Source organism: Phocoena sinus, chromosome 12 (genome assembly GCF_008692025.1).
Source record: "Phocoena sinus isolate mPhoSin1 chromosome 12, mPhoSin1.pri, whole genome shotgun sequence".
Lineage (NCBI taxonomy): Eukaryota > Metazoa > Chordata > Mammalia > Artiodactyla > Phocoenidae > Phocoena > Phocoena sinus.
In genome coordinates this window covers 71,242,136-71,268,520 of record NC_045774.1, presented here as the reverse complement: position 1 = coordinate 71,268,520, position 26,385 = coordinate 71,242,136, and the positions used below count along the sequence as shown (strand labels likewise).

Below are 26,385 nucleotides of genomic sequence, written 5' to 3'. Positions count from 1 at the left end.
TTTACAAAGAGGTAAGTCCTGAGCATCTATGGGACCTAGAAATTTATTAGCTGTGGAGATGACCATCAGTGCATTATTTGCTTTAGCAGTGTAAACTGTATGATGCTTCAAATACAAACCCACAGACCAAATTTTTAGGGAGAAGTTATTGATCCTCACAAATATATAACCCTAAGCTTTAAAGGGATGCTCTGAAGGTGACAGATCTACATGTGATCTGATTTGGACCTATTGATATTTTTCTTGAAGCTGTTGTTTCACACTGCAAGTTCTAGAAAGGATTTCAGATATTTTGCAGGAAACAGTTATAAAATATTTATGAGCTGAATCTGGACTTTTTTTAAAAAAAGCCTTCATTTTCTCCAGTAATGGAGACTTTTTCCCATCTAGTTAAAGATAAAAGACACCTCCTGCAGGAGTGTAGCCAAGATGGTAATTTATACAAGATGCTTTTGAACAATTTCCACATTTTATCACCTCGCTAATTTATGCTATCAAATGGCCAAGTTTATTTAGTAAAATGGTTATGTTTTTCCTGAAGTATTTAAAGAGAAGAAATTTTTGTACCTTCCTGAGTAAAACATTTTATAGGGTCAACCGTAAGGCCTAACTGAAGAATGAAACTATTCTCAGCACATAAATTCTCCTTCACGTAACAAATGTCTTGCAGGAGAGCTTTTAAGGGCTGAAGCTACTGATTCCTATAAAATAGGCTGCAGAACCATAAATAGCCAGGAAGGTACAATTTTTAATTCAATTGTTTTATAAAGTTTAAAAAAATCACAAGTCCAAGTTTCTTTCTTGTCCTGCATAATTTGTTTATTTCATGTCTAGGGAAAAATAAAAACAGAATGTGTATTAAAAAGCAGTAACAACAGTGCAAGAAAACTGGGGGTATTAAAGAAATATTTTGAATTTTTTCTCATGGGATCTTTTCTCTATGAAAACATATCACCCCTCACCCAAGTCCTCAGCACCAACGCACCTTCCTGGTCTTACAGATAACTTTTTTTTTAAAGGAAAATAATACATAAGTTAGAAATCTTTAAAGCTGACCAAATTCTCTCTTTTCATTATAAGTGTCTTTTGCATTTATCAGTGGAAAATGTTAAAATCAGATTTTTTTAAAACTGGGAATACTGATTCATAGATATTTAACATTCCAAACTGGGCACTGAAGAGCTTTTCTATGATAAGCAGAAGTCATTTAAATGAGAAAAAAAGTGAAACTATTCATTTCACTAACAAGAAAGCTATGTATAAGTTCAACATGTTTTTCCTATACTAAGATATTGTTTAAACATTTGGAGTAAAATAAAAATTTAAAATTTTAACAACCTTTAAAAAGTGTTAAAACATAATTTATTATTTTTTGCATGTCCATTAAAAATTTTAAAAGGTTTAGAGTCAGGCAATAAACAGTAGCAAGCACCATGGATGCCATGCTTATATACTCCTGAAACAGCCAAAGGGAAGAAAAAATTTCTATCAAACCTAGCATTTGACCTCACGGTACCAAACAAGAGACTTAGTGGTTTATTTTCACCAATGCCTCTGAGTTTTTTTCACTGATCAAATTTTTAAAAACTAATGTCTTTTCATTGTGCTGACTTATCTAGAATTCTTCCTGAAACCTTGTAATATGTATCTTATCATCTCACTTCTACTTATAGGCTTATCCGCTATGACTACTACCCAAAATACACCTTTAAAAATATGTTTAAAGTTATTGCTTCAAAAATGAACTGACAGTAATGTGTAACATGATAAGTATAATGAACACTGCTGTATGTTATAGAGGAAAGCTATTAAGAGAGGAAATCTTAAGTGTTCTCACCACAAGGAAAAAAATTGTTTTTCTATTTCTTTAATTTTGTATCTATACGAGATGATGGATGTTCACTAAACTTATTGAGGTCATCATTTCATGAAGTTAAATCATTATGCAGTACACCTTAAACTTAGGCATGCTGTATGTCAATTTCATCTCAATAAAAGTGGAAGAAAAAAAAAGACGGCCATGTGAACCCCCAATGTCAACAGCAGTGAGGTCTTTGCTAGAGCCATCCTACAGGAGAGCCTGGACTTAGTTCCTGGATGTATGGCCTCAAGCCTAAATGCTGCCCTCCTGGAGTTTCAGTGAGTTTTAATAAATTTATTCTCTGCTTTAAAAAAAAAAATAAGAACTGAAAGAAATGCAAGAGTCATAAATAGATAAATACTCTTCGGCTATAGCCAAAACCACAAGAAGATTCCATCAAAATATTTGGCAAGGTAGAAGAGGAGTCATCCCAGGGGCTTCCTTCAGTCACCTTACCAGTGACCACCCCAGTTACTAGATTATTCAACTTTCAGAAACTCCTTTGAAAAGCAAAGTTAACCACAAGCTAATGCAGCATAACAAAAGCCAAGCAAAGTTTTTCTGCACATGGAAAGAGACATCTAAAATGACAGAATAATCTCAATACAGCAGATAATGTATAGTAGGAATACCTGCAAATCTTCCTACAGAGTGAAGCCCTGTTATTAGTCAGTCTTGTTGATCTGCCTGTGCTAAGTTTAAGGCTTAGGGCAGGTGTTTAAATGAATCATTGCATATGAAGATGAAATCAAGTCTTTCTGCAAGCATTTGAGTTTATTCTGAGAAAAGGTCTCTGTCTACACTACATTGCCCAGCTAATCAGCTGAAAGAACTAAAAGTCTGCACTACTGCTTGATTGTTTTCTCTCTACAATTTTAAGTGGAATTGTTCCTAAAATAAGATAATCGGGGATTCTGACCTCATGTAGACACTGCCTATCAATACCAAGTTTTCAAGAAGTATTTCTGGAGTAAAGTGATAAAAAATGTCTCAAATATTTTTTAAAAACAAAGTGCTTTTAAAAACATTTAAGTCAAAGTCTTACCCTGAAAGGGCATCTGGAGAACGTTAGTCTATTATTACTATCAACAGTTATTTTAGAAAACGTTGCACCGAACTGTATTGGGATAGAATCATATCAATAAATTCAAAAACTCTTGGCACACAGACTAGGGTGGTCTGCTTTTTGATAAAAAGTAATAGAGTGGAATTCATTATTGTAGCTCTCCCACTTAGTACAAACACCATAAAACACGAAACAGAAAAAATAAACAAGTGTGTGGCTGTCAGTAGAGCCAAGACAAATTTGGAAACCAAAGAACATCAGCTGTCTTGGCAGTGAGGAGTAGTCTCATATTCTAGTTGGAAATCTGAGTGAACAAGAGTCTCTGTCCTATTTTGAAGACAGATCAATACATAATTGTGACATCACTAAGCAAATTCTAAAACAAGAGCAGATGCAGAGAGTATTTTGATTTGGGATATTAAAGCCCCTGGATCTTGAGGGGCAGGTTTCCACAAGGCCCCTTCAGAGGCAGCATGCACTGTACACCCTGAGAACTTCCGTTTTCACCCCAGCATTTCACATCAACATTAACCTTAGAAATGGGCAAAATGCCACACCCAAAATAAGTTACATCCAAGGCTCAATGATATTAGTAAATTTAAATCCTCATCAGAAGTGATTTCAAAACCATGTCAGTAAATTTAACTGTTTACTTTGTAATGGAAAATTCACAATAAAAAATCAAATATATTTATCACAGTCAGAATGTTTTTCACTAAGGCTCACCTGTTACGCCCAGAGTCTCGGAAGCCTTTGGCAAAGGGATTCCTATCTATCTTCAGGCGAGTAATCTGCAGAGCAGAAAAAAAAAATCACATCAAGTCTTATTATAAATGACAAGGAAGGTTATTAAAAATGGAAATGATGGAAGAACTATAAGTAACTCCAAAATTAACTGCCAGAGGATGTACTGTGTTCTTCTTCCCTGTTTCTCAGGTATTTTATTATATTAGTAACAAAGCTACATGAAAATTTCAGAAATCATCTAGACATTCATTTGCTATGAAAAGGACATTCCCCCGCCTCTGTTCAAGCTCTGTAATAGATAAAGTTTGCTTTGCTTTTAATATCCCTGGAGAAGGAGATTCTGAATCATCTGTTGATAATTTGCCCTTTGTTTGACAATCTCTCTAAACTAAAGTTCTTCCCTTTATTAACGCTGTGACATGTGTCTGTTTCTCTTGCAGTAGTGGTGATGCGCAGCAGCTAATATCCAGCTTCTATTTAACAGCCATTTATACGCTCGAATGTTGTTAACCTTCTTCAGAAATAGGCAATATACATTCCTTTAATTTTGCCTCTCCTTGAATCATCTTTATGGCTCTCATCTCCTCTTTTATCTATGGATTCGTGACCTGGTCAGAGCACTACAGTGAATGTCTAACCAGAGGTAACCATGACTTGAAGGTTCTAATGGGATTCAATCTTATATATGTAAGAGAAATAAATAATGGCTTCATTTTAACTACAGTTGTAATTTGTTGACTCACAACCAGATTTTTGCCCAGGAAGACCCCAAGATTTGAGGGAAACATTTTTGCAAGTGGTCTAATCGTCTCCATTAAAAACAACTTTTTGTAGTCATACCATCCTGAAATTGACACTAATAAACAGTCCCATTTGTTTCTTACCAGATCTCCACTTTGCCCAAAGGAGTTAACAGCCTATTTTCTAAGCAGCACATCGTGCTTTGTTTTCTGTGTTCCCTGGTTTAGTGGAATCTCCAAAGTTAATGAACATCCTTCTTTCTTATTGTGCCATTTTGGCCAAGGACAAATGAACACTGCTGGACGACACTAAGGCAAAGAAAGGCACCCTTGGAAAGTCGTCTGCAATCCCCCTATATTATGCTGTGCATGCTCTCAACCATCTGCCAATCAGCCATGCAACACCTGAGGTAGGTGTACTCCATATGCTACTGTCTTAGTTTGTGGATAAAACTACATTATAAATGAGATAATGTAAGAGTCTGCTAAGTAATTCACCATGTCTGCCACTCTGCCATTGAAAGAATTCTTTATAATTCATTATAGCTCAATTATCTGTTCATTTAAATCATTTTTAAAGAACATTTAATAACTTAAGTGTTCATTTAAAATAGTATTTTAAAAAGGAGTACATATTTATATAATGGTGCCTTGTCTAAATATAGGTTTTTCACAATTACTATTATAATGATTTTTATTGCTGACATCACATCTGTTGAGTGCATACCATGTATGCTGTAATATGAGTTTTGTGCATATTATTTTATTGAATTCTCATAGCAACTTAGATGTAGTTATTATCCCAATTTTATGTTTCTTTTATACTGGGTTAAGTTTCCTATGATCATAAGGTTAACTGGCCGTAGAACTGGGCTATCACCCCAGGCTTTAGAGCCCACGCTGGTAGCCACCAAGCATGGGCTGCTTACCAATTTTCCAAAAGTTCTTCAAAATAGCAGCCAGGAAGTTTAAACAAATGAACATGGTTTTTCATCATCAATTTTCTTTCCTTCTAATTTTTCCATCCTCTTAATTGATTTGTCAACATTTGTGAATTGGTGTTAGTCACCAACATGTACCAAAAGCCCACTGCAGCTCGTTTATTGTATCACAGAGGCTAGTAGAAAATACACTTTTAACACAGTTAATTGGGTGCGTTGGAGAGAGACTGACAGAGAAAAAAGATGAACTGGGTAACAAATGCCTCTGCTCTTTTCTCCCCATGCATTATATTTTTCCTTTAATAAAAAACATTTTCTACACCTGACATATTTTAAGAATATCTTCCTAATTACCTCCAGCCCTTGCGGGCCTCTCACTGTTGCGGCCTCTCCTGTTGCGGAGCACAGGCTCCGGACGCACAGGCTCAGCGGCCATGGCTCACGGGCCCAGCTGCTCTGCGGCATGTGGGATCTTCCCGGACCGGGGCACGAACCCGTGTCCCCTGCATCGGCAGGCAGACTCTCAACCACTGCGCCACCAGGGAAGCCCTCTCCAGCCCTTTTAAAGGTTAATTTCATGTTCCCTCCCAAAAACCTGTATAGAAGTGTGACAACGTGAATATGAGAGGACAGGACAGCCTGGGCTGTGGGACAGGTGTCGCCACATGGACGAGAACAGATGAGCCTCTCAGCCCTAAAGGAGGACGCACAGGACAGGGTCCAAATCTCCTAAGAAGCTTTAAAACAACAGAAAACAGAACAGAGAGTTTATAAAGCCTAAAATTGTTAACTGAGATGTATATAAATGTAAAGAGAAGTGGAAACCTAAAATAATTCTGCTGACCATTGAAATTTTTAAAAAAATCTACCACAGACCACATCAGCCTCAACTCCATCGCTATTTCTTATGAAAACTGGCCAGAATTGCATGGATCAAATAATTGCCTCAATTCAGTTATCCACCTGCTTGACACAGCCTTAAAGAAGTACATATACTTACTCATATAGAAAAGAAGTATTTCACTTTTCAGATTATTTCCAATTTTATGAAAGGATTACTCCACAATCGCTCATCTCTCAGACTATATAAACATATGTATCACCCTCTATCACAATTAAAGCATATCTTGAAAGAAATAGCCCTTTTGTATATATATACTAAAATGACTGCATAGGATAAATGCTTCTGAAATATTTCCCATAATATATGGATGGTAGCTTTAAAATAAAGTGAGCTGTCAAATCCCATGCCCTGTGACGCAACTCACTTTCATATCCTACATGTCTATTTCCTAGTCAATACACATGCTTTCTAATTTTAATTATGACATCAGGATTCAATGTCTCAAAATGGAAAGTAAACCTACACTGCCAGTCATGAGACACACTCTGGTCTAAAGAAATCCTCACTAGAGTAGCTTTACATGGGGAATAATGGATAAATAATTGTTATTACAATACATATATATTCTGGATGGCAAATGCTTTATGACAATTCATAACATTTAGATACAGTGAAAAGAAGAGCTAGCTTTCAATCTGCACATGAAATTAAATGGGTAGAAAGATCCCAATTCTGAGAACAGTACCTGCTGGTTCTGATAGGCGGTGACAGTGGTGAAAACAGTTTCTGGAAAGGAGAATGCCTTCACTCCCTCCCCAGATGGAACAGGCTTGATGGGAGAAAGATCATCCCCACAGTCTTTACGGATGACATGGACTCGTGGTTGGTATTTGTGCATAGAATGAAGAATAATCTATGTCAAGGAAAGAGAAGCCAAATTTGTCAGCAACTTCTGCCTTGACTAAATATTTAACGTGCAAAACGAATCCCAGTTGGAAATAAAAATATCCAAGGCTCTGAAAGTGCCAATTTAATAAAGTATATCAAAATTGGACTGAGACTACTAGGAAGCTGTTTGCAAAGTGTGCATAAAAATACAAACGAATAAAAGTAATCACTATTTTGGCAGAACCCTGAGTATAACCATACGAATGTAACATCAAATTTTCTGTTTCTGAAAACACAAGAATAAATTCATAAGCCTTTTATTTATAATGAGCCTAATGGAACACAGAGTCCAAAACAATAAAACTAAGAGTGAGACTGAAATGATTATTTGAATTCTACCACACTCATCCCCTAAAAATAAGTATTTGCACACCAAGGTTTTCTTCAGAAACATTTTTTCCCTTGTTGGTGACCACAACATGTCTATTCAAGGGCAAAGGGATTTTAAGGATACCCCAGGGTGTGACTTATGCATGGCTCACAAAGTCTCTGGTTTGCCTGGAGAGCCCAGCGTCCGTGCTCCCATCATAACAAGGCTTCCAAAACCCAGATGCCTGGCGATGCAAAAGCTCTCAGACTCAGCTAGGGGAATCTGATGATATGGTTCAACTGCCTTCTGCCCAAAGACTCCACTTCTGAGAATTTATCCTAAGGAAATATTCCAAATCCAGAAAAGCGTTTCATATACAAAGATGTGCAGCACACCATTTGTAACAGTGGAAAAACTATAAACCACTGACATGAGTAGACTGGTTAGGTAAATGAAAGTCCACACAGTGGGATACAACATTATTCAGCCATTACTAACGCTTTTAGGACATTTTTAACCACATAATGAAACGCTTCTTTTTAAATCTTAAATTAGAATAAAGGATCCAAGTTGTTTTTCAACTTATCATAACTACATAAAAGTAGACAGTAAAAAGGACCCATACAAAGATATGAAGAGTGGTCACAGCTCTGGATGATGGAATTGTGTGTGAATGTTTTCTTCTTCTTTATACGTTTTATACTGTCAAGGTTGAGGAGGTGGGGTAAAGAAATAGCCCTAACCCTCTATGCCTACTTTCTGGAGATCAGCTTGGTGCTTTGTGACCACCTAGAGGGGTGTGATAGGGAGAGTGGGAGGGAGACACAAGAGGGAGGGGATATGGGTATATATGTATACATTTAGCTGATTCACTTTGTTATACAGCAGAAAGTAACACAACATTGTAAAGCAATTATACTCCAATAAAGACATTAATAAATAAATAAATAAATAAATGCAATGTGTGATTCTGGATTGGAACCCAGACAGGAAAAAACAGAGCAGACTAAAAATTGGGAAAAGCCACTTTACATTAAACAAACAAAAATACAGTGCATAGCCAAGAAGACGAGAGTGAACTGGCTTGTAGTGAAGGAAAAAAAATTCATTTGGGTTTCTGTTTACTAGTCAATGAAAAGTGGGTTCTTGTTTTATGAAGTCTTTGTTCTCTCAAGCAGATTTCTCTATATAGCTATATACATTTTAATTTCATTTATTTGTTTATATCCTTATGGAATCTCCAAAATGACTTAAGGTGGGGTATACTGGGGTAGGGTACAGAAATAGATGAGGCATGGCTATGTTTGCACATTAAAGGGTAACTGCCAATAGTAACCTGAAAATTATTCAAGAAAAATAATATACTTTCAATACGATTTATAGGAGTGTAGTATATCGCTGGAAATTTTAAGAGAATGCTAAACAAGCCTTAGTTATTCTCATAAAATAGCATTATTTGCTTTTTTTATCCATTATTTGCTTTTTAATGAACTATCAAAGTTATAATGACAAGTGTTCAAGAATATTTTTTTAACATCTTTATTGGAATATAATTGCTTTACAATGGTGTGTTAGTTTCTGCTTTATAACAAAATGAATCAGTTATACATATACATATGTTCCCATATCTCTTCCCTCTTGCGTCTCCCTCCCTCCCACCCTCCCTATCCCACCCCTCTAGGTGGCAAACCACCTAGCTGATCTCCCTGTGTTATGCGGCTGCTTCCCACTAGCTATCTATTTTATGTTTGGTAGTGTATATATGTCCATGCCTCTCTCTCGCTTTGTCACAGCTTACCCTTCCCCCTCCCCATATCCTCAAGTCCATGCTCTAGTAGGTCTGTGTCTTTATTCCTGTCTTACCCCTAGGTTCTTCATGACCTTTTTTTTTCCTTAGACTCCATATATATGCGTTAGCATATGGTATTTGTTTTTCTCTTTCTGACTGACTTCACTCTGTATGACAGACTCCAGGTCCATCCACCTCACTACAAATCACTCAATTTTGTTTCTTTTTATGGCTGAGTAATATTCCATTGTATATATGTGCCACATCTTCTTTATCCATTCATCAAGAATATTTTGCTTATTTAATAGAACAAGTAGAATAAGGAGAACCACTGGCCTTATAAACAAGGAGACCACAATGATAATGCCCATTTCTGAAACTCAAATAATTATATCTGATCTGCATGTTCCGTGCTCTCTGTTCTGTTCACATGGAGGATGTTTTTTCTTTGGGGCATTACCTAGTAGCATAGATAGTCACATGGACCTCTGTCCATAAACACGGGGTGCTTTCCCATGTGAAGGTTAATACAGTTTTTTCCCACATTAAAGGTACTAGGTTTGAGACAAAAGAAGCACAATGTTATGTATTTCTGATCTGATGGGTGTAAAGTGCCTGTAGTTTGACAGATACACCACCTGTCCCTTACAAAACAGCTCAATAGGGAAACACTACCTGCTGACTCTGGAAGTTTTCTACATGACCTATATGCCAGTGTTGGAACAAGTCAAGCAAAGGACCAAGAAGGAGCAGATAACAAAAGCCTGGCTCCCTGCATTTTTGGTGATACCAGATGCAGACTTGCTCTCAATGGTAGGGATCAGGGTAGTTACACAGGGTCACAAGCTCCATAGCAAAGTGGCCTGGGTTTTGTTTCAAGTGTGACGTTGTGTATGAAGCACCCCTTACAAATATGGACTTTCAAATTCATCAGCTCATTTGAGTCACTCAAAATTCTCTGGTTCCAATATAACCCATGAGAGAACCAAGGCCCAGAGAGTCAAAGTTTTTTGCTTACGAACCTTAGACCTCTAAGCCATGGCAAGTTCCTTCCATCAGGGAGATCTAGCAATCTCCCCTGTGACTTCTTGCTTCCCCATCTGATTCTCGAGCAGAAATGGGAAGAGGGTGAGGACAAACTCAGAGCTAGGGTGACTGTATCAGTGAATCCACAGCAGCTGGAAGAACAGACCCTCCGACAAGTTTCCTGGCTGTAGATGCCTGACTGTGCTTCCTTCCAAAGTACACCAGCACTGTGGGTACAAGTCCTGCCCTGGTTAAAGGTGCACCATCACCTTAGATATAGAATTACCTTAGATATAGAATTATCTAATTCTGCAGGGAAATGTTCACCTGAATGTTTCCCTCCAGACAGCAAATTCCAAGTGAAACATGCACATGGTGAGAAGGAAATACCCCACCCAAGCATGCTGACCATCTGCTCCCAGGTAATCCAAGGACCAGTCTTGGTTTGTATATAATCCAAGACAAAGCTGACTACGGTCTCCCCAAAGGGCAAGTAGGGATTATAAAGTCTTCACAACATTCAAGATTAGCTGTGGAGATTGAAGTAAGTCAGAAAGAGAAAAACAAATACCATATGTTAACACATATATATGGAATCTAAAAAAAAAAAAAGGTCTGAAGAACCTAGGGGCGGGACAGGAATAAAGACGCAGACCTACTAGAGAATGGACTTGAGAACACGGGGCAGGGGAAGGGTAAGCTAGGAAGAAGTGAGAGGGTGGCATGGACATATATACACTACCAAACGTAAAATAGATAACTAGTGGGAAGCAGCCACATAGCACAGGGAGATCAGCTCGGTGCTTTGTGACCACCTAGAGGGGTGGGATAGGGAGGGTGGGAGGGAGACGCAAGAGGGAGGAGATATGGGGATATATGTATATGAATAGCTGATTTACTTTGTCATAAAGCAGAAACTAACACATTGTAAAGCAATTATACTCCAATAAAGATGTTAAAAAATAAGACATACATGTGTAGTCCTAAAAATTATAAGATTAATTTTTCTTAACTTTAATAAAAAGTTGACACGCTAAACAGAAAAAAAAAAAAAAAAACAGATTAGCTGTGGACTGGTGGGACGTTTCTACATCTCTAAATTCTCACCAGTATTCCTCTCTAAACAATTCTTGGTGTTTGGAAAGATGAAAAATCACTTTGGGGAAAATCACAATGGCACATAATCTCATGTTTTGTGCAGCCCTAGGTCCACTCACAGCCCCGTGACAATTTGTTTCCTCCAATCTCTCTGTGTTTAATAAAAGTCCCAGGTCTACATGGAGTTCTCAAGTCACCATGTTGAACACTTGTACACCTTTAGCAGAGTAAAACTGGGAACTGACAGGACAAAAAGTAGGAAACTAATTTAGAAAGCAAATTAGAAAATTACCTTGCATTTGAATCTACAGCTTGATTGGTTAGAGATTAGTGTCACTTCCTTTAGAATTGGGGGGTGGGGAGGCTCAACTGTATGAGGGTAGAGAGGTGAGAGTCCCTGAGAGGTCTCTGCATCAGGAAAGGGACTGCTGAGTTAGTCCCATCACAATGGTACTGCTGTCTTCTCAGACGCTGAATCACATCAGCAATAGAATAAGAAATGACTTCCTAATCTCTAATCTAACCTTATTTAGGGTCACCAAACTGAGCAAAGAAACACAACAGACACCTTCTTCACAGAGCCTTCCCAATGTCTCCTGGCTGGAACAATATGGCAGCTGCACTGCTGTGCACTGACATGACGATCACCTGTGTGCCTGTCCTCTCCCCCCCATCTAGGCTAGAAGATCACTGAAGGCAGAGACTATGGCTTCTTATCTCTTACTTACTACATTTTACAAAGTCTTCAAAACTTTGTTTTTAAATAAAGAACAGAAAAGAGCATTTTCCCTCCTACCTTCTCCTCTAGTATCAAGCAATATGTACATTCTTACTATTTGCAAAAGCAATTTCCTCGCTTCCAAAATGCACAGGTACATATTATTCTCTCCCTATTCCCTGCGCACACTAATTACTTTCCTTTTTTAAAGTATTACATCCTGTCACAACCTTAAAAGAATTTTACTGGAAAATGACACACTTCTATAGATTGTGTCTGTTTTCTGCTATGTTTTTATTTTTTTTAAGAGTGAAATGTTATAATTATTTAGGTATAAACAATTGTGGCTCAAGTTGCAATCTATTCTTTTGTATTTAAAACAAATGCTGTGTGATAATTAACGTTATGTGTCAACTTGGCTAGACCATGGTACCTAGATGTTTGGCCAAACACCAGTCTTGATGTCGTTGTGAAGGTACTTTTCAGTTGAGATTAACATTTAAATCAGTAGAGTAAAGCAGATACCCTCCATAATGTGGGTGGGCCATACCCAATCAGTTGAAAGACTTAAGAGAAAAAAGGTGGAGGTCCCCTGAGGAAGACGAGATTCTGCTTCCAAACTGCCTCCAGGCTCAAGCTACAACATTAGCTCTTCCCTGGGCCTTCAGCCTGCCCACCCATCCTGCAGATTTCACACCTGCCAGCCACCACAATTGTGTGAGCCAGTTCCCTAAAATAAACCCCTCCCCTGTCTCTATCTCTATTTCTATCTATATCTATCTATATACCCATAACTATATCTATACGGTCTGTTGGTTCTGTTTCTCTAGAGAATGCTCTTTTAAATAAAGTCTAGTGAAATTATGAAGTTAAAATCAGATGGATAAATTACTAGATCTATATCTAATTTTGTAGATATTAGATATAAAGCCAGTAATTTGATCTGGAAGAATTTGAATTATAGAATGACTATATTTATTTAAATTATTTAAAGCAGTTTGTTCCTTATATATGACAGTGTATAGCTTTTAGACCCACCTATCTCTTTAAAAGATATATTCTCAAACTATAGAACTCAGAAAAGCAGGGTATGTTTAAGCGTTGAAAACAGGTAACACTTAGTGCCATTTATTTTTAAAATTTTTACTGTAAAAAAAATTAAAGACTCCTCAGTGGATGCACCGGCAAAATTTCACAGTTGGCTCCCTCAATGAGACAGAAGAAACTAGTGTTCTTTCATTGAAATCAAATGAAAAATAACTGTTACAACCTGACTATGTATATACAGAAAAAAAAGAAGAGAAGCAAAGTAATGCACTAAAGTACAGGGCATGAAGTGGGATTCAGAAATAAACTGTACACTGTTACTTTTCTGATTCTGGTTTAGAATATGAAAGGCAACAAATAAACAAAAGTACTGGCAGTTTGAGAGAGATGAGTCTTAAAACTCCAGACGCTGCATCTGTACCACAATGAAATTTGTACTTGAATGTCTTCATTAAGGTCAATTTGCTTAAGATATTATCTAGCAACTTACAAATCATATCCTGTCATCGCTGTATTACTAGCTTATGACAGTTTGCATTTTTGTTTGAAAAGATTGGCCCATAAATATGCTGTCTTCATGTCACCCCTTTGAGAAATGAACTAGTTGGTATTCCTTTTACATACCATATATGCTCTTAAAAAGGCATTTCAATCCTGCTTCAGTCAAAACCCTCTCAAATAACAGAAACCTAATAGAAATGCTAGCATTGAGTGGAAATCAGCATGTATCCAGAGTTACTTATTTATTAAAATAATAAGGGTAGTCTTGCCTAGGAACAATACTGTGTAAAAATTAATAAGGTGTTAAAAATGACTATATTATTGAAATGGCTGGCTTTAGCATATATATCATTTTTCAGCAGTTTTAAGACGAAAAGGAATTATTACAACGTATTTGACAACTTAGATGTCATTACAAAACAATTGGGAGCTTGCAGGTGGAACACGCAAACAGCATAACCCTGGGCTGTTATTGAGAAGCATGAGCTTCACTGGAGAAAGAACTGGATGCAGGCAGGACACAATAAATCATTATCACTGTTCACCCAAGTGCCAAGAATTCATATTCAGAGTATAATAATTGGCACCTCACGGGATTTCAAACAAATGTTTTGGCTAAAAATGGCTGCCTGAGGTTCTTTCATTCCAATACAAATGCAATATCTAGTTTTCCCTATTAAATGCTTCATAGAATACTCTGGCCACAGGCATAATCTCTGATGCAACTATAACCTAGATTTTGTGCAGACTGTGCACAGGCTAGTCAACCAGGAGAGGAATTTCATGATCTTAGAAAAGTTCATTTCCTTCAGGCAGGAACAGTACAGATACAGCCCACGCCATCCAATGGAGGCAAATTAGGGAGGCCATGTACTTACATGGCCTTGGTCATCCAGTTCGTTGTTGGTGAGCTTCAGCTTGTCGAAACTGATCACTTGTCTCATCCAAGTCTCCCCTGAGGCAGGCGAGTCTGGATGAATGTACACCCGGGGTGGCACAGGGGAATCAGCGTTGCCCGCCACCATCCATTTAGAGCTGTGGTAAACATACCTAGAAGGCAATGACAAGGCTCAGTTTGTGAACTGTTGCTTTCTTGGAATTTCCAACTCAGTAGACTCAGACAAAATCTGCACCCTTTAAAAAGTCTAAAATTTGACGATTTGCTCTTTACATTCAATGCATATAAAATAAGAATTCAAGCACTTTTTAAAAACTCTCTGAAGCAGTGGTAACCTACTGACCACTCAAAGTGGTATGTTAAGGATTTAGTGAAAAATATGCACACTATTCCCACCATAAATGCAAATGTTTTAATTTGGATGAATCACACTTAAACACATTAGACATTCTGTCTGTATTCTGATGTTTTCCATTTTTCATCTGGATGTTCAATTGACATGAAGAAACTAAGTTCTCAATCTCCCCTTTAACGAAATCTCAAAAATACTTGAGAGTTATACCTTAAAGTGTCCCACTTTCTTTATCACTTCCCATTTTACGCTTATGTTCAAACTGATGAGATAGATGGTAGAAAGGCAAGGGGAAATTGTCAGAACTTTCAGTAAATTTATTTTCATAGGGAAAAAAGTTCTATCTATTATCATTTATAATTATTTTTTCTAACTCTATTACACTATAAACTGAGGATATTCTGTTTAATTTTAAGTTTGTAAAATCATAAAACATAGGCCTTTATCTCCTATATTTCTCTTTGTTTTGACTATTGTAAGAAAATTCTTTAAATTTTTTATACCACTAATTAAAATACACATCAAACTTTAAAAATTATGATATATCTAATTAACATTACCTTTCTAACTAAGAGACAAAACATCTTATTCTATTTGTGTATGTCAACTATATTGACTCTATAAAAATAATCATTTAAATAACAATGTTTCAAGTAGTATATAAGACAATAATGTTTAATCTTATATTCAGACCATCATTTATTAATGTTAATTTAAAATACACTAATTCAAAAACTAGAAACTAGTATATGGATGATTGACTTAGAAAAGGGTAGAAAATGAAATTATATACTTCGATGTTTTTCTTCCATTTGTTTTAAAATATGGCATACAATTTAAAGCAACAATTTACAAATAGTCTCAGAGAATTCTACCAGTATATATGCAAATTTCTTTTTTAAATAGTATGAAACAGTTTCATAATATCTCTGGTGAGGCTCACTATTTCAATATGGTCACACATTTCATTCTCTTTTGAGTTCAATATGCCTTCTATTCTTTAACTCCTTTTCTTGGGAAAAAATACATTATCACAAAATAAAGAATAATAATAAAAACAATTCCCCTTAATTGATATAGTGCAATTTCAATAAATAAGCTCCTAAGTGCATGGCCTTTTGTGAATATTAATTTTACATTCTAATAAATCACAATCACTTTTCATTTCACTAAATACCATTCTTTGATAGCAGAGAATACACCAAAAATATTTGTTTCTACCATTGTTGAAAAAGTTGGAAAATAAAATGCAAATCTTAGAAATGCAAGAAAAGCAGCACAATGAATATAGAGCTATTGCCAAACTAAATAGAGTGATATGCTCTGTCAAAACCTTGAAAAATTATGCATATTGAATAGTTCAAAAATCCACACCCACTAAGAGAATAAATGCTACATGTTACATATTCTTTGTGAAACATTCTCAACACAAATGCTAAAAACAATTTTTTTCTTGAGAAGCAATATAAGTGAAAGCAAATTTATGTTTTATAATTTGATCTTTTATAATATGGCATCTTAATACTTGAAATTTTTCTTGCTTTATGTGTGAATAATAAGGATCAGTTAAGTAAAATAAACCATCCAAAATATATGGAAGAGATCTGGAGAAAGAAATAGAAGACAAACTTAGAAGAAAAAGGAATAATTTCTAAGCTCATTAGAATTACATTGTCTTCCTAAGGGCAAAACCCAAATTAGAATATGGATTTTAAACCAAGTAAACTTAAAGAATAAACTTCAATGCCTTCTAGCTTCTATCATGTAGTAGATAATTTTAGCAAAGCTCCCTAATGAATTATTTAATTAAAATAAGGGATACAACTTTAAAGAGTAATAAAAACCAAATCTGATTTCATTTAAAAACTTACTAAATGCTCTAGCTGTTTATTTAAAAGACAGAAACAAAGAAATTTAAAGCAGCATCTTCCGATTTTCCACTCAGAATTTCCTTTTTTAAATGTTAGCATTTTTTTTAAAACATCTTTATTGGAGTATAATTGCTTTACAATGGTGTGTTAGTTTCTGCTTTATAACAAAGTGAATCAGTTCAGCTCCTCAGTAAAATAAAAAGAATTGCCATTGACGACTGTTGATTTGCTTACTTGCAGAAGGGAAAGCAAAGGTTGGTTTGATACTGAAGAAAGTATCTTTTCCAACTTTACTTGATATCTAGATAAATATATTCTCTCAAAATCCAAACACTACAAAACTTTAAAAAAATTACTGTTAACTACCAGCCAAAAAAACAACAGTAAGGTAACAAATTCATTGTCAGCTTAAAGATGTCTTAATATAGTAATGAATTGAGAATTTTTTTTCTAAATTGTAAAATATCTTCAATAATTTTCTCAAATTAAAGGGAAAAAAGCCTGTGAAGAAGCCTATGATTTTGTAATGTAACACAATAAAGGGAAATTATTTAAATGTCCAAAAAACCACGAAGAAAATGAAACAATTTGTTAACTGTTATGTATATCTACAAACTTGACTCAACATTTTGTCTCAAAATCCTAATCAAAATGTGAATCAACATTAAAGTCACATTTAGTTTAGCAACACTAAACTGACCCCTTATTAAAATTCCTCAACACTTAAAGACATTTCTGTATCTACTAAAAGCAAAACAAAATTTTTTTTTCACATTTATTGTAAGAGAAGGCACCATCTAGACTACTGGAAGTGACAGGGTTTGGATTATGGATCTGATAATTCTACAGGCTTCTGGAAACAAATATCATAATCAGCACAGATTAAATAGGCGTATCCTGTAAAATCCCAGCGTTTTCTTATCCTCTGTATCCATCTGATCACTGTACCTGTATCTTTTGTTGTCCACTGGCACAATATCCATGGCAATGTAATATTGCTGGTGAGGATCTAATCCTGATATCTTCACTCTCATTGCTGGAAACATGCGCCTATGTATAAGGGAGGGGAGGAAAGTTGGTTTGGGTTCTGTTTTTGTTTATGATTACACTTGAAGAATGAGTAAGCAAAGAAAACTCTCGAATCTGTATTTTTCACATGGAAAAACTTATAACATTCACTTTGGTAATGTAATTCAAAGAATCTGAACACAGGATGTATCAAAACTGAATCATTTAAATGTAATTTGTCCCTGTACTTGCATTCCATGTTTACTGAAATGTCAGTATAGCTAAAAGCGAAAAAAAAAAAATTGTACACTGAAGAAATAATGGTACAGAAAGCACTTTATTTTTTAAACAAAATTTGGTAAGCAGATTAACTTTAATAATACAAATAATAAAGTGTTCCAAATGGTAGAAATAGAAATTTTGAATTTCTAAAAGTGATAAAATATATTATAATGTGAAATTTTAAAAGGGTTATAAAAAAAAAAAGCACAAGAAGCCAATGTGCCATGCCATAACCAAACAATATGTTCTTTATTGAGACAGGACTTCCTGTCTGCAGCATGGTAAAGGTGAAGTGCAAAAGTTGCTCTAAATTTGAAAGGTATAGTAAAACTTCTTTATTGAAAGCAGAAACTAAACACAATGTATATTTGCCAAATCATTCCTTCCCCCACCATACCCTGAAAATACTTTCTTATTTAACCACACTTACTCAAAATTTGCTAATTAAAATAAATGAAAATCCACATTTCTCTTGGCTTCCCAGAGATGCATATAAAGGAGATGCTAAAATAAATGCACCTATCTTTTAAAAAGGGCACAGCAGCAAGGAATACAGCAGCAAATTATTGTATATAAAAAAACAAATAAAGCAGTTCTCTTAAAAAAACCCAACAACTTTCATCTAATGATTTATGTCTAGGACCCTTCCGGTTAATCTAATTTTTGCTAATTTAACCCTATAACACAAATTTTAGTACTGTTATTTACCAGAAATGTTTCCTATAACAATAAAGCCATTAAAGACCACTTCCAGAGAAAAGAAAGTCCATTATTCCTAACTAGGCATGAGAACAGTTTAATACGCTGGCTGTTTTGGTGTTATTTCAGTGCACCTGTAAGATAAAGAGTAAAGGTCTTTAACTACATCCTTTATAAGACAACTGTTGCTTTGTGTTGTTGAAGACTGAATTTGGATCATTAATAAAAAGCTCTGTGAAAATGTAGAAGGTAGCATATGGATTCAATAAAATGTTTTTGTAATTTCTAATAAGTTTGGATACTTTTATGCTATCCAGGTTTTTGCCATGTGTACTCCCTGAAAGAGTTGTGTGTGCTTTTTAAAGTTTCTTTTAAGGAAGATAGTATTCACCGATTTCACCGCACTAAATGAACTGAAAACTCTAAAACGCAAATATTTCTGTCCCTCCCTCACATTAACATGATTTGTGCAACAAATCAATTTATTTTACTAACTGACGGATGTGCAAATTTCACACTTTCAAAAAAATAAATATAACTTACAAATTTTTTTGGTATTCCTCAGCAAATTTAGGCTAATTTGTTGGATTTCATTTAGAAAAAAAGTAATCACGTAACTGTGAATCTATAAAAAGAATGGTTTTTAAAAATCGGGGCAATTGTTTTTGCAGGGAATAAGCATGTATTACTGGTGATTCCACTAATTTTCATCCTAATCTAATATCAAAATAGCATAACACATCACGTTCTCATACTGCCAGCAAATCTTTTGATAAAGATCCAACTGGAAGTTTCGAATCTAAAAAAGCAAACGATAGTTTGCTAAAGAATAAACTGCGTTTTTTTAAAAACGGGGGGAGGGGTGGATAATCTGTTCCTTAATTTCAGAAACATAACTAAAGCCTAAATAAATACCTGAACAGATATGAAGTATGATCACGAATCTATAACTACCCTGCATGCGGATTATCAACAGTAACCGTTACCGCCTCCGCGGCGACAGCGATTTTCTCCTTAGCATCCAACGAGAGGACAGCCGGGCCGTGTCCCTCGCCGGCCGACTGCACTCCAGGTTAGGTAGGCAAAGCCAGTCTCAAAAATGAACCACTACCCGGGGCCTTGTCTGCAGAAACTGCTAACGAGAGACCCCACCGCTCTGGCAGGTCCTTCTTCCCAACCCACCAAGAGGTGGGGTGAGGCCAGAGCCGGGGCCGTTCGCGCCAGCGTGCCCTTTACCTGCCGGCCTTGGTGATGATCATCTCCGTGCCGATCTCGTGAAAGCGCTTCCAGAGCTCAGCTCCCTGCAGATCCACCCGCGGGGCCTGCGGCGAGGGCAGCGGGGTCCCGGGCCGGGCCAGGGCGGGCACCGGGGACCCCTTCGGGGAGTCTCCTGGGGATGCCAGTGGGGAAGCGCCCTGCAGGAAGCCGTCCTCACAGCCGCCTGGGCAGCAAAGGGCAGAGGGGGTAACCGGTGAGGGCTCGAAATGGGAAACCTGGTGGGGAGATGAACCCCCGAGGGCGGCTGGGGAGAGGAAAAGGACCGCGAGGAAAGGGGAAGCTTTCTTGCCATCCGGCCCTTACAACAAACAGGCCCATGGGTGGGTAAATACGCGCTCCGCCAGCCAAAGGGACGGACACTCGACTTTCAAGTAGGGCCCTCTCGGTCCCCAAGTCTCAAGTCCCGCAGAGGCGTGCGGCCAGCGTCCACCCCACCCTCCCTGCTTCCGCCCGGTCAAGGCCCCAAAATAAGTTTTGTGCCGCAGCCGGAGTCTGGGATGCATGCCCAACGGAGCCTGAGATGGGTTCCCGAGTCCAGATCCGCAGTGCAGGCCCCGACACACCCCACGCCATGGACAGCACGGAGCAAAAGCGCCTGGCGCCCCGGCTCCTGGTCCCAAGCGCTTGGGCCTCCCTTCGTAATAGGCGTCCGAGGCGCCTTGCTTCGGGCCCGGCCGGAGGCATCCTCTAGAAAGCTCTTCAAACACCGCTCTCGCCAAACTCCCCGGCCGCCCGGAGCTTCTTAGCAAAGCAGCAGCGGGAAGAGAAGAGCACGAAAAACAAGCCCAGGATCGCCGTCGGCCTTGGCAGAGGGAATCAAGAGAGGAAGGCAAGGGAACCGCTCAGCTACCCCTCGGGAAACCACGTTTGCAAATATGCCGCCCTCTTCCTGGTTTGCCCAAACCGTTTAGGCATTCGTTTCGGTTTCGGGGGTGTGGGTATGCCGTCGCTCCCCCCACTCCCATGCTTTTAAAAGTTAGGAAAGAAAAAAGAGCACCCAGGGGCTGGAAGCCCAAGGGAGGCAGATGCGGAAAGCACAGATCTGCGCCGCCGAGCGCCGCAAACTGCAGCTGCTGAGGGCGCGGCGTGAGTGGGCGGTGGTGGCAGCAGCAGCCTGAGAAACCAGGCTGAAAGTGGCATTTTACTGTCTGGAGGGTGACCCGAGTTGCGCGGCGAGAGCGTCCAGGGCAGCGCGAGCTTTGCGCCCTGACACCCAGGCTAGCGCTCTGATGGCTGAGTTGCCCCGGGCGCACAGGGACACCGCGCGCGCGCACGCCCACAACTCGCAGTAGTTCAGGTTCTCCGCGGCAGTACTGGCCCGTGGGACCGGGAGAGGACGTCTAAGGAAGAAGTTAGGCGGGAAGGGGCTGACTCACCCGCGGCTCCGCGGGAACCGCAGCTCCGCTCCAGGTCTGCACAGCTCCGGATGGGCCCGGATGCCGCCCCAGCCGGCGGCGAGAGCGCAGTGCCTTCGTCTCCCTCAGAGGAGCCCTTTTCTCCGGCGGCGCCGCCGCGGCTGCAGCCTCCGTCATCTAAGGCCCCGGCCGCCTCCTCTGCGCCCAGCTTTCGCCTCTTCTTCTGAAGCTGTTGCTGCTTCTCGGCGCCGATCAGTGCCTCCACGGAGAAGGCGTGCGCCTTAAGGCTTAGCATGCTGCACGGCGAGCCCCTCCGCTTCTCGGCCATCCCCGCCGCCCGGCGCCCGCCCCTCGCTCATATACACAAGCTCAGGCACACGCACACACTCGCTCTCCTTCCCCTACCAAAATCTGAACGACTCTCGGGGCCTCCCGCAGGCCCAGATCTGCCCTCTTCCCCGCCCGGGCAAAAACAAATTTGGCGTTTCCTCTCTCGCGCTTGTGTTGGGATCCCAGGAACCAGCGACGCGCCCGCCAAGTTTCCTTCCCTCGGTCTCTCGCGCGCTCTCTCAGTGATGGACTCTTTCGCTCCCACCCCCTCCACCTCTTCCTGCAGCTCCAAGATCTGCCTCGACTGATGCGCCAGAGAGGACTAACATGGGTAAAAAACACTCTGCGGACACAAATTAGGGATTGTAATTGAAATTTGTTGCCTTGATCTGTCAGCACTTCCAGGCAGGAGAGCGGTGGGAAGAACTTGCTCATTAGTGTCAATAAAGGGGCGGGGGCGGAGTCCGGGGCCCTGTCAATCACCGAGACGGCCAGCCAGTCAGGAGGCGCCGACTCCGCTCCGCCCGCGCCCACTTCCTTACAAGGTCGCAAAAAACCTAAAGTGGAAAGCGCCGCCGTCTGGCTTGGAAGTGCCAGCCCGGGCCCTGAACCGGGTCAGTCTCCCTGCCTCCCACAGCCAGTCCAGTCCGGGAGTCCCCAGCTTTCCCCACCGGGACCTGGAAAGGCTGAGGCTCCTGGCTTTAAACCGAAATGATCACCACATTAGAATATCAAGAATTTTTCAAGAAACCTTAAGTTCCAGTCCCATTCCCTTATCACTTAATATTGCTACAACTCAGAACATTTTGAGGAGTGGGGAGAATTCACATCCACCAGGCCCGTCTTGGACACATTCTGCATTTAGTAACACCCACTCTGCGCCGGGCGTGGCACTAGACTTATTTGTTTTACTCCGTGGATTTTTCTTGGGGAGGGAGGGGGAATTCAAGATACGTTTAAATCCTTTACATTTAGGAGAGCAAAATTTTACCCCATTATTGCTCAGTCCTTTATATGAACCAGTCAGAAAAAGCACGCTCTTTCCGGAGTCTCCCATTTCTTTCGAACAATGATCGCTAATTTAAACCTGGTATTTTAATTTTTATGTCTTTAATGATAAGGACTTAGCTTTAAGACCCCTAAACACTTCGCAGAGTGAAATAAGTTTTAAGATGCAATAAAATTTCCATTGCAGTTTTAGAAAACGTCTCTGATTTAACGTAACTTCATGTTTGCCCTGTTTTTGCCAGGTAGCTACTTCTTTTCTCAGGCTTTTAAAGAGCCAACATGTTTTTTTAAAACAATTTTTTTAAACCTCTTTTTAATTGAATAACACTTAACATGTATCTGTACAGTTTGTTTTGTAGTTTCAACTCGACTTTTGCTCTGGATTAACAAAAATAATGGATGTGTTGTAAATAGAGCAAGTCTCTTTGTAGAATAAAACTCATCATGGATATTACTATTAAATCTCTGGTATAAAATACACGACAAAGGATTGAGGGTTTTTTCGTTTGTTTTTTGTTTTCTCTCCCTCGCTCTGTTTAACCTCCACACTGTTGGCTGCCCCATTATCTCTTACTTCTCTCTTAGTTTCCAGTACAGTGATTCAGGCAGTAGCTTCGCCACTGCGATCTTTTTACCGTAGCTCCAGGGGGAACTCGCAGTTCCTCCAAGGAAACCAGAAGAGCGGGAACCAGAGCGGGCGGTGCTCAGAGGCGTCTCCGCACGCGCCGCCCGGCGGGCCCAGCAGCCTCAGGGTCAAACACGACTCCCTAACAACCTGAAGAGGAGGCCTCTTTTAAAAGATTGAGAATAAGACTCAACTAGGAGGAGGTGTTTTGCATTTGCAAGAAATGGCTTTGCGAACGGTCTGGAGCGGTCCGGACCTCGGTGGACCTCCAGAGTCCGCGGCGACCTAGGCGGGTAGTACAGCCTTAAAAGTAAGCGCAAACCTGGTTTCTGAAGCCTGCCCGAAGACGGGCGCAAGCCCGGCAGAGCGAAGAGGCCGCCTGTAGGGCTGGGGCAGGAAGTGGGGAGGGATGCGCTGGAGGGAGGGCCGCAGACCTGGCAGGAGGCTGCCCACCGAGCTCCGCGCGTCCGGGGCATCTGAAGCCAGCATCCGCAGCCTGCGGGGACCGAGCGCCCCGCTCCACGCCCAGGCTTTCAGTGGCCCCAAGGAGGAGCGACCCGAGGCTCCTCTGAGCTGCCCTTGCGGACTTGGAGAGGTGGAGGCGCTGAGGCCCAAGGGTGGAGTCGCCGGGGCCCTGAGGCCTACTCCGGGGGAACGGCTCCACTGGAGAAACCCCAGGCCGCCAGGGACGACCGCGGTTTTCCAGACGCGAAGCCTGCTTTGTAGACGGGTTCTTGTCCGTTTACAGGCCCCGCTGCTCAAAACTGATTTAGAAGGGACTACATGGGCCTGCAGGGCCCCAAGGCCTCCTATATCCCTACACCGCTTCTTTCTCCTTTACCCCAGGCAGCGAGGGGCGCAGCCCTCGGGACGCCGGGGACTTGCGCCCCACAGACAAGCTGGAAAGCCGGGCCTCACACACATCCACAATGTCAGATAGAACGTGGCCCTTAAAAATAATCCAGATGTGCCCTGGGCGCCCGGGACAGGACCAACTCTGGTCTCCTTAGTCCAAATCCAGGCTGGGCTTTGGGAACCACAGCGACAGAGCCGCACCGCCGCTCTCCACCTTGGGCTCGCATGGAATCCGGCTCAGACTCCGGGACCCAGCGGGACCAGCTGCCCCCGACCCCACGAAGCAGAAGGTCGCAGACCTCAGCTCACCCCCGACCTTCGCTCCCGAGAGAGGAAGCCGAGCTTCTCCAGGAGACTGAGGGAAGGAAGGCGGGTTTGGCAGGCTGGCGGAGTCTCGGCCTTCGAAGCGCTGGCGAAGCCACCACACTAATCGGGCGTTTTCTCAAAAGCATGGCACGCGCGTGCCAGAGTAGAGCCAGGGCCTTGCACTTTGCCAGTCAAGAGAGCAAAGGAAGCAGGGACAGGGCGCAAACTGGCGGGAGAAAAACTCGACAGGGTGCGCCCGTGCACGTGCCTGTATGTGCGTGGATGCGCGTGTGTGCACCTGTGAGGGTGGAAACATGGGTGGGCATGTGTACCGGGGAGCGTGTGCCTCTCGTCACTTTAAGAGAAAAAATGTCTGTTCCCAGTATGAGCTATGTTAAGGAAACGATTAAAACTGAATTAAACTGTCAGGCCTCTGGCATGACTAGCACGGCTCTATTTCAAATAAAAGTCATCCAGGGAAGAACGTTATCAGAGTGGGCTTCTCTCAGGAACTTGGGCGGGGAGAGAGGGAAGGACACAAGAGCCTTGCGAATGGTACCTAGTGGAATCTGTGTCCAGCCAGTTAGCAAAACTATCGCGGGAGGGGGGTGGGCATTGAAAAGCATAGTCAGTTCCTCTTCCTTATTTTTCTCTGTGCATTTTTAAATTAGACCGTTCCAAAAGATTTTTTTAAACGCATTCTGTCGGTTTCCGCTGTGCTTTCTCAGCCTAGAGCCTGTTCACACTATATATAGTGTAACATATATATGTTTGGAGAGAGCTTGCTATTTCCACTTACCTGACGTAGCTACTTGTATTTATAAACAGTTACTTATTTTTAAATTCTGAATTTAAAAATTCTATGCGTTAGGATTTCATTCTCTAGATAGACTTCTTTTTTCTTTTACACTTGACGGTGGCCATAAGAGTTTCTAACCATTACGATTAATTTCCCACACTCAAGACATGACACAGGAGGTGAGCCCTGGCACACAAGACAGTCTGTTCTTGGCCCTTGAATGGGAGTTGCTTCAGGTGGTCCCCAAGTTTCCGAACAGGCGGGATCCGGACTTCCTTCCCATGCGCTAAAAAAAAAAAAAAAAAAAAAAAAAAAAAACTTTATAATTAGCTAGAAGATTAACCTAGCGAGAAGTACAGAAATAGACGGGAGAGTGGGTGTGAGCAAGGGCCCAATCCTAGCACCAAGGGGGGTACTTATTTGGCTGCCTTAATTTGTAACAGTTTGGGAAGAAGGTACATCCTAATTGGGGGCGTGGACGTCAGAGCCGCCGAGTCACCAGGCAGCACCTTACTCGCTGGCTGGGGCTCCCTCTCTCCTCCCTTCCTTCCCTTACCGTCTTCCACTCTCTTCGTTATCTGCCCTGCTATTCTTCTCGCCTCTCCCTCTGATCTGGGTTAATAAAAACAATAAATTATAACCTGTATAAGTTTACAAAGAGTAATTTACGGGAGTAAATTCAGTCGGCCAGGGGCTGGACCGCTGCGCTCTCGAGGGCTTCCTTCCTGCCGGGTCTCCGGCTGCAGCTGCAAACCCAGGCCCCGTGGAGAAAGCGATCCCGAACCGCGATTCCTCGCGGCTTGCTTCTGTCGTGGATTTGCACACACATACACACACACAGCACTGTCCCACATGTTGGCGATTGTTTACCATTCTCCTCCTCCAACAAATCTCTTTAAGTACTCTCATCAACTGAGACCGAGTCTCGATAGCAAAGAAATCGCACAGCCCCCCGAAGTGCTCTTCGGGGCTCCCGAGCGCCCAAACTCAGTTTGGGGTCCGGAGAGATTCCTTTTAGTGCTGGTTTTTCAATCAATGCTCAATTCTCGGTGAGGTTTAGGGGAGGTGCGCTGTTTGGAGAGA

General features: G+C 40.6%; 1 protein-coding gene across 1 annotated transcript in view; it reads right to left on the bottom strand.

Moving 5' to 3' along the window:
- TBX18 (T-box transcription factor 18) overlaps positions 1-22,050 on the bottom strand; it is a 29,012-nt gene extending 6,962 nt beyond the window's left edge. Inside the window, exons 1-6 of the mRNA XM_032650625.1 lie at positions 21,401-22,050; positions 19,983-20,187; positions 17,706-17,807; positions 14,515-14,686; positions 6,945-7,112; positions 3,654-3,718 (exon numbers count right to left, since the gene is read on the bottom strand). Coding sequence (XP_032506516.1) covers positions 3,654-3,718; positions 6,945-7,112; positions 14,515-14,686; positions 17,706-17,807; positions 19,983-20,187; positions 21,401-21,707 — 1,019 coding nt within the window. The 5' untranslated portion in view covers positions 21,708-22,050. The remainder of the gene's footprint in view (positions 1-3,653; positions 3,719-6,944; positions 7,113-14,514; positions 14,687-17,705; positions 17,808-19,982; positions 20,188-21,400) is intronic.
- Between the last annotated feature and the right edge of the window lie 4,335 nt (positions 22,051-26,385).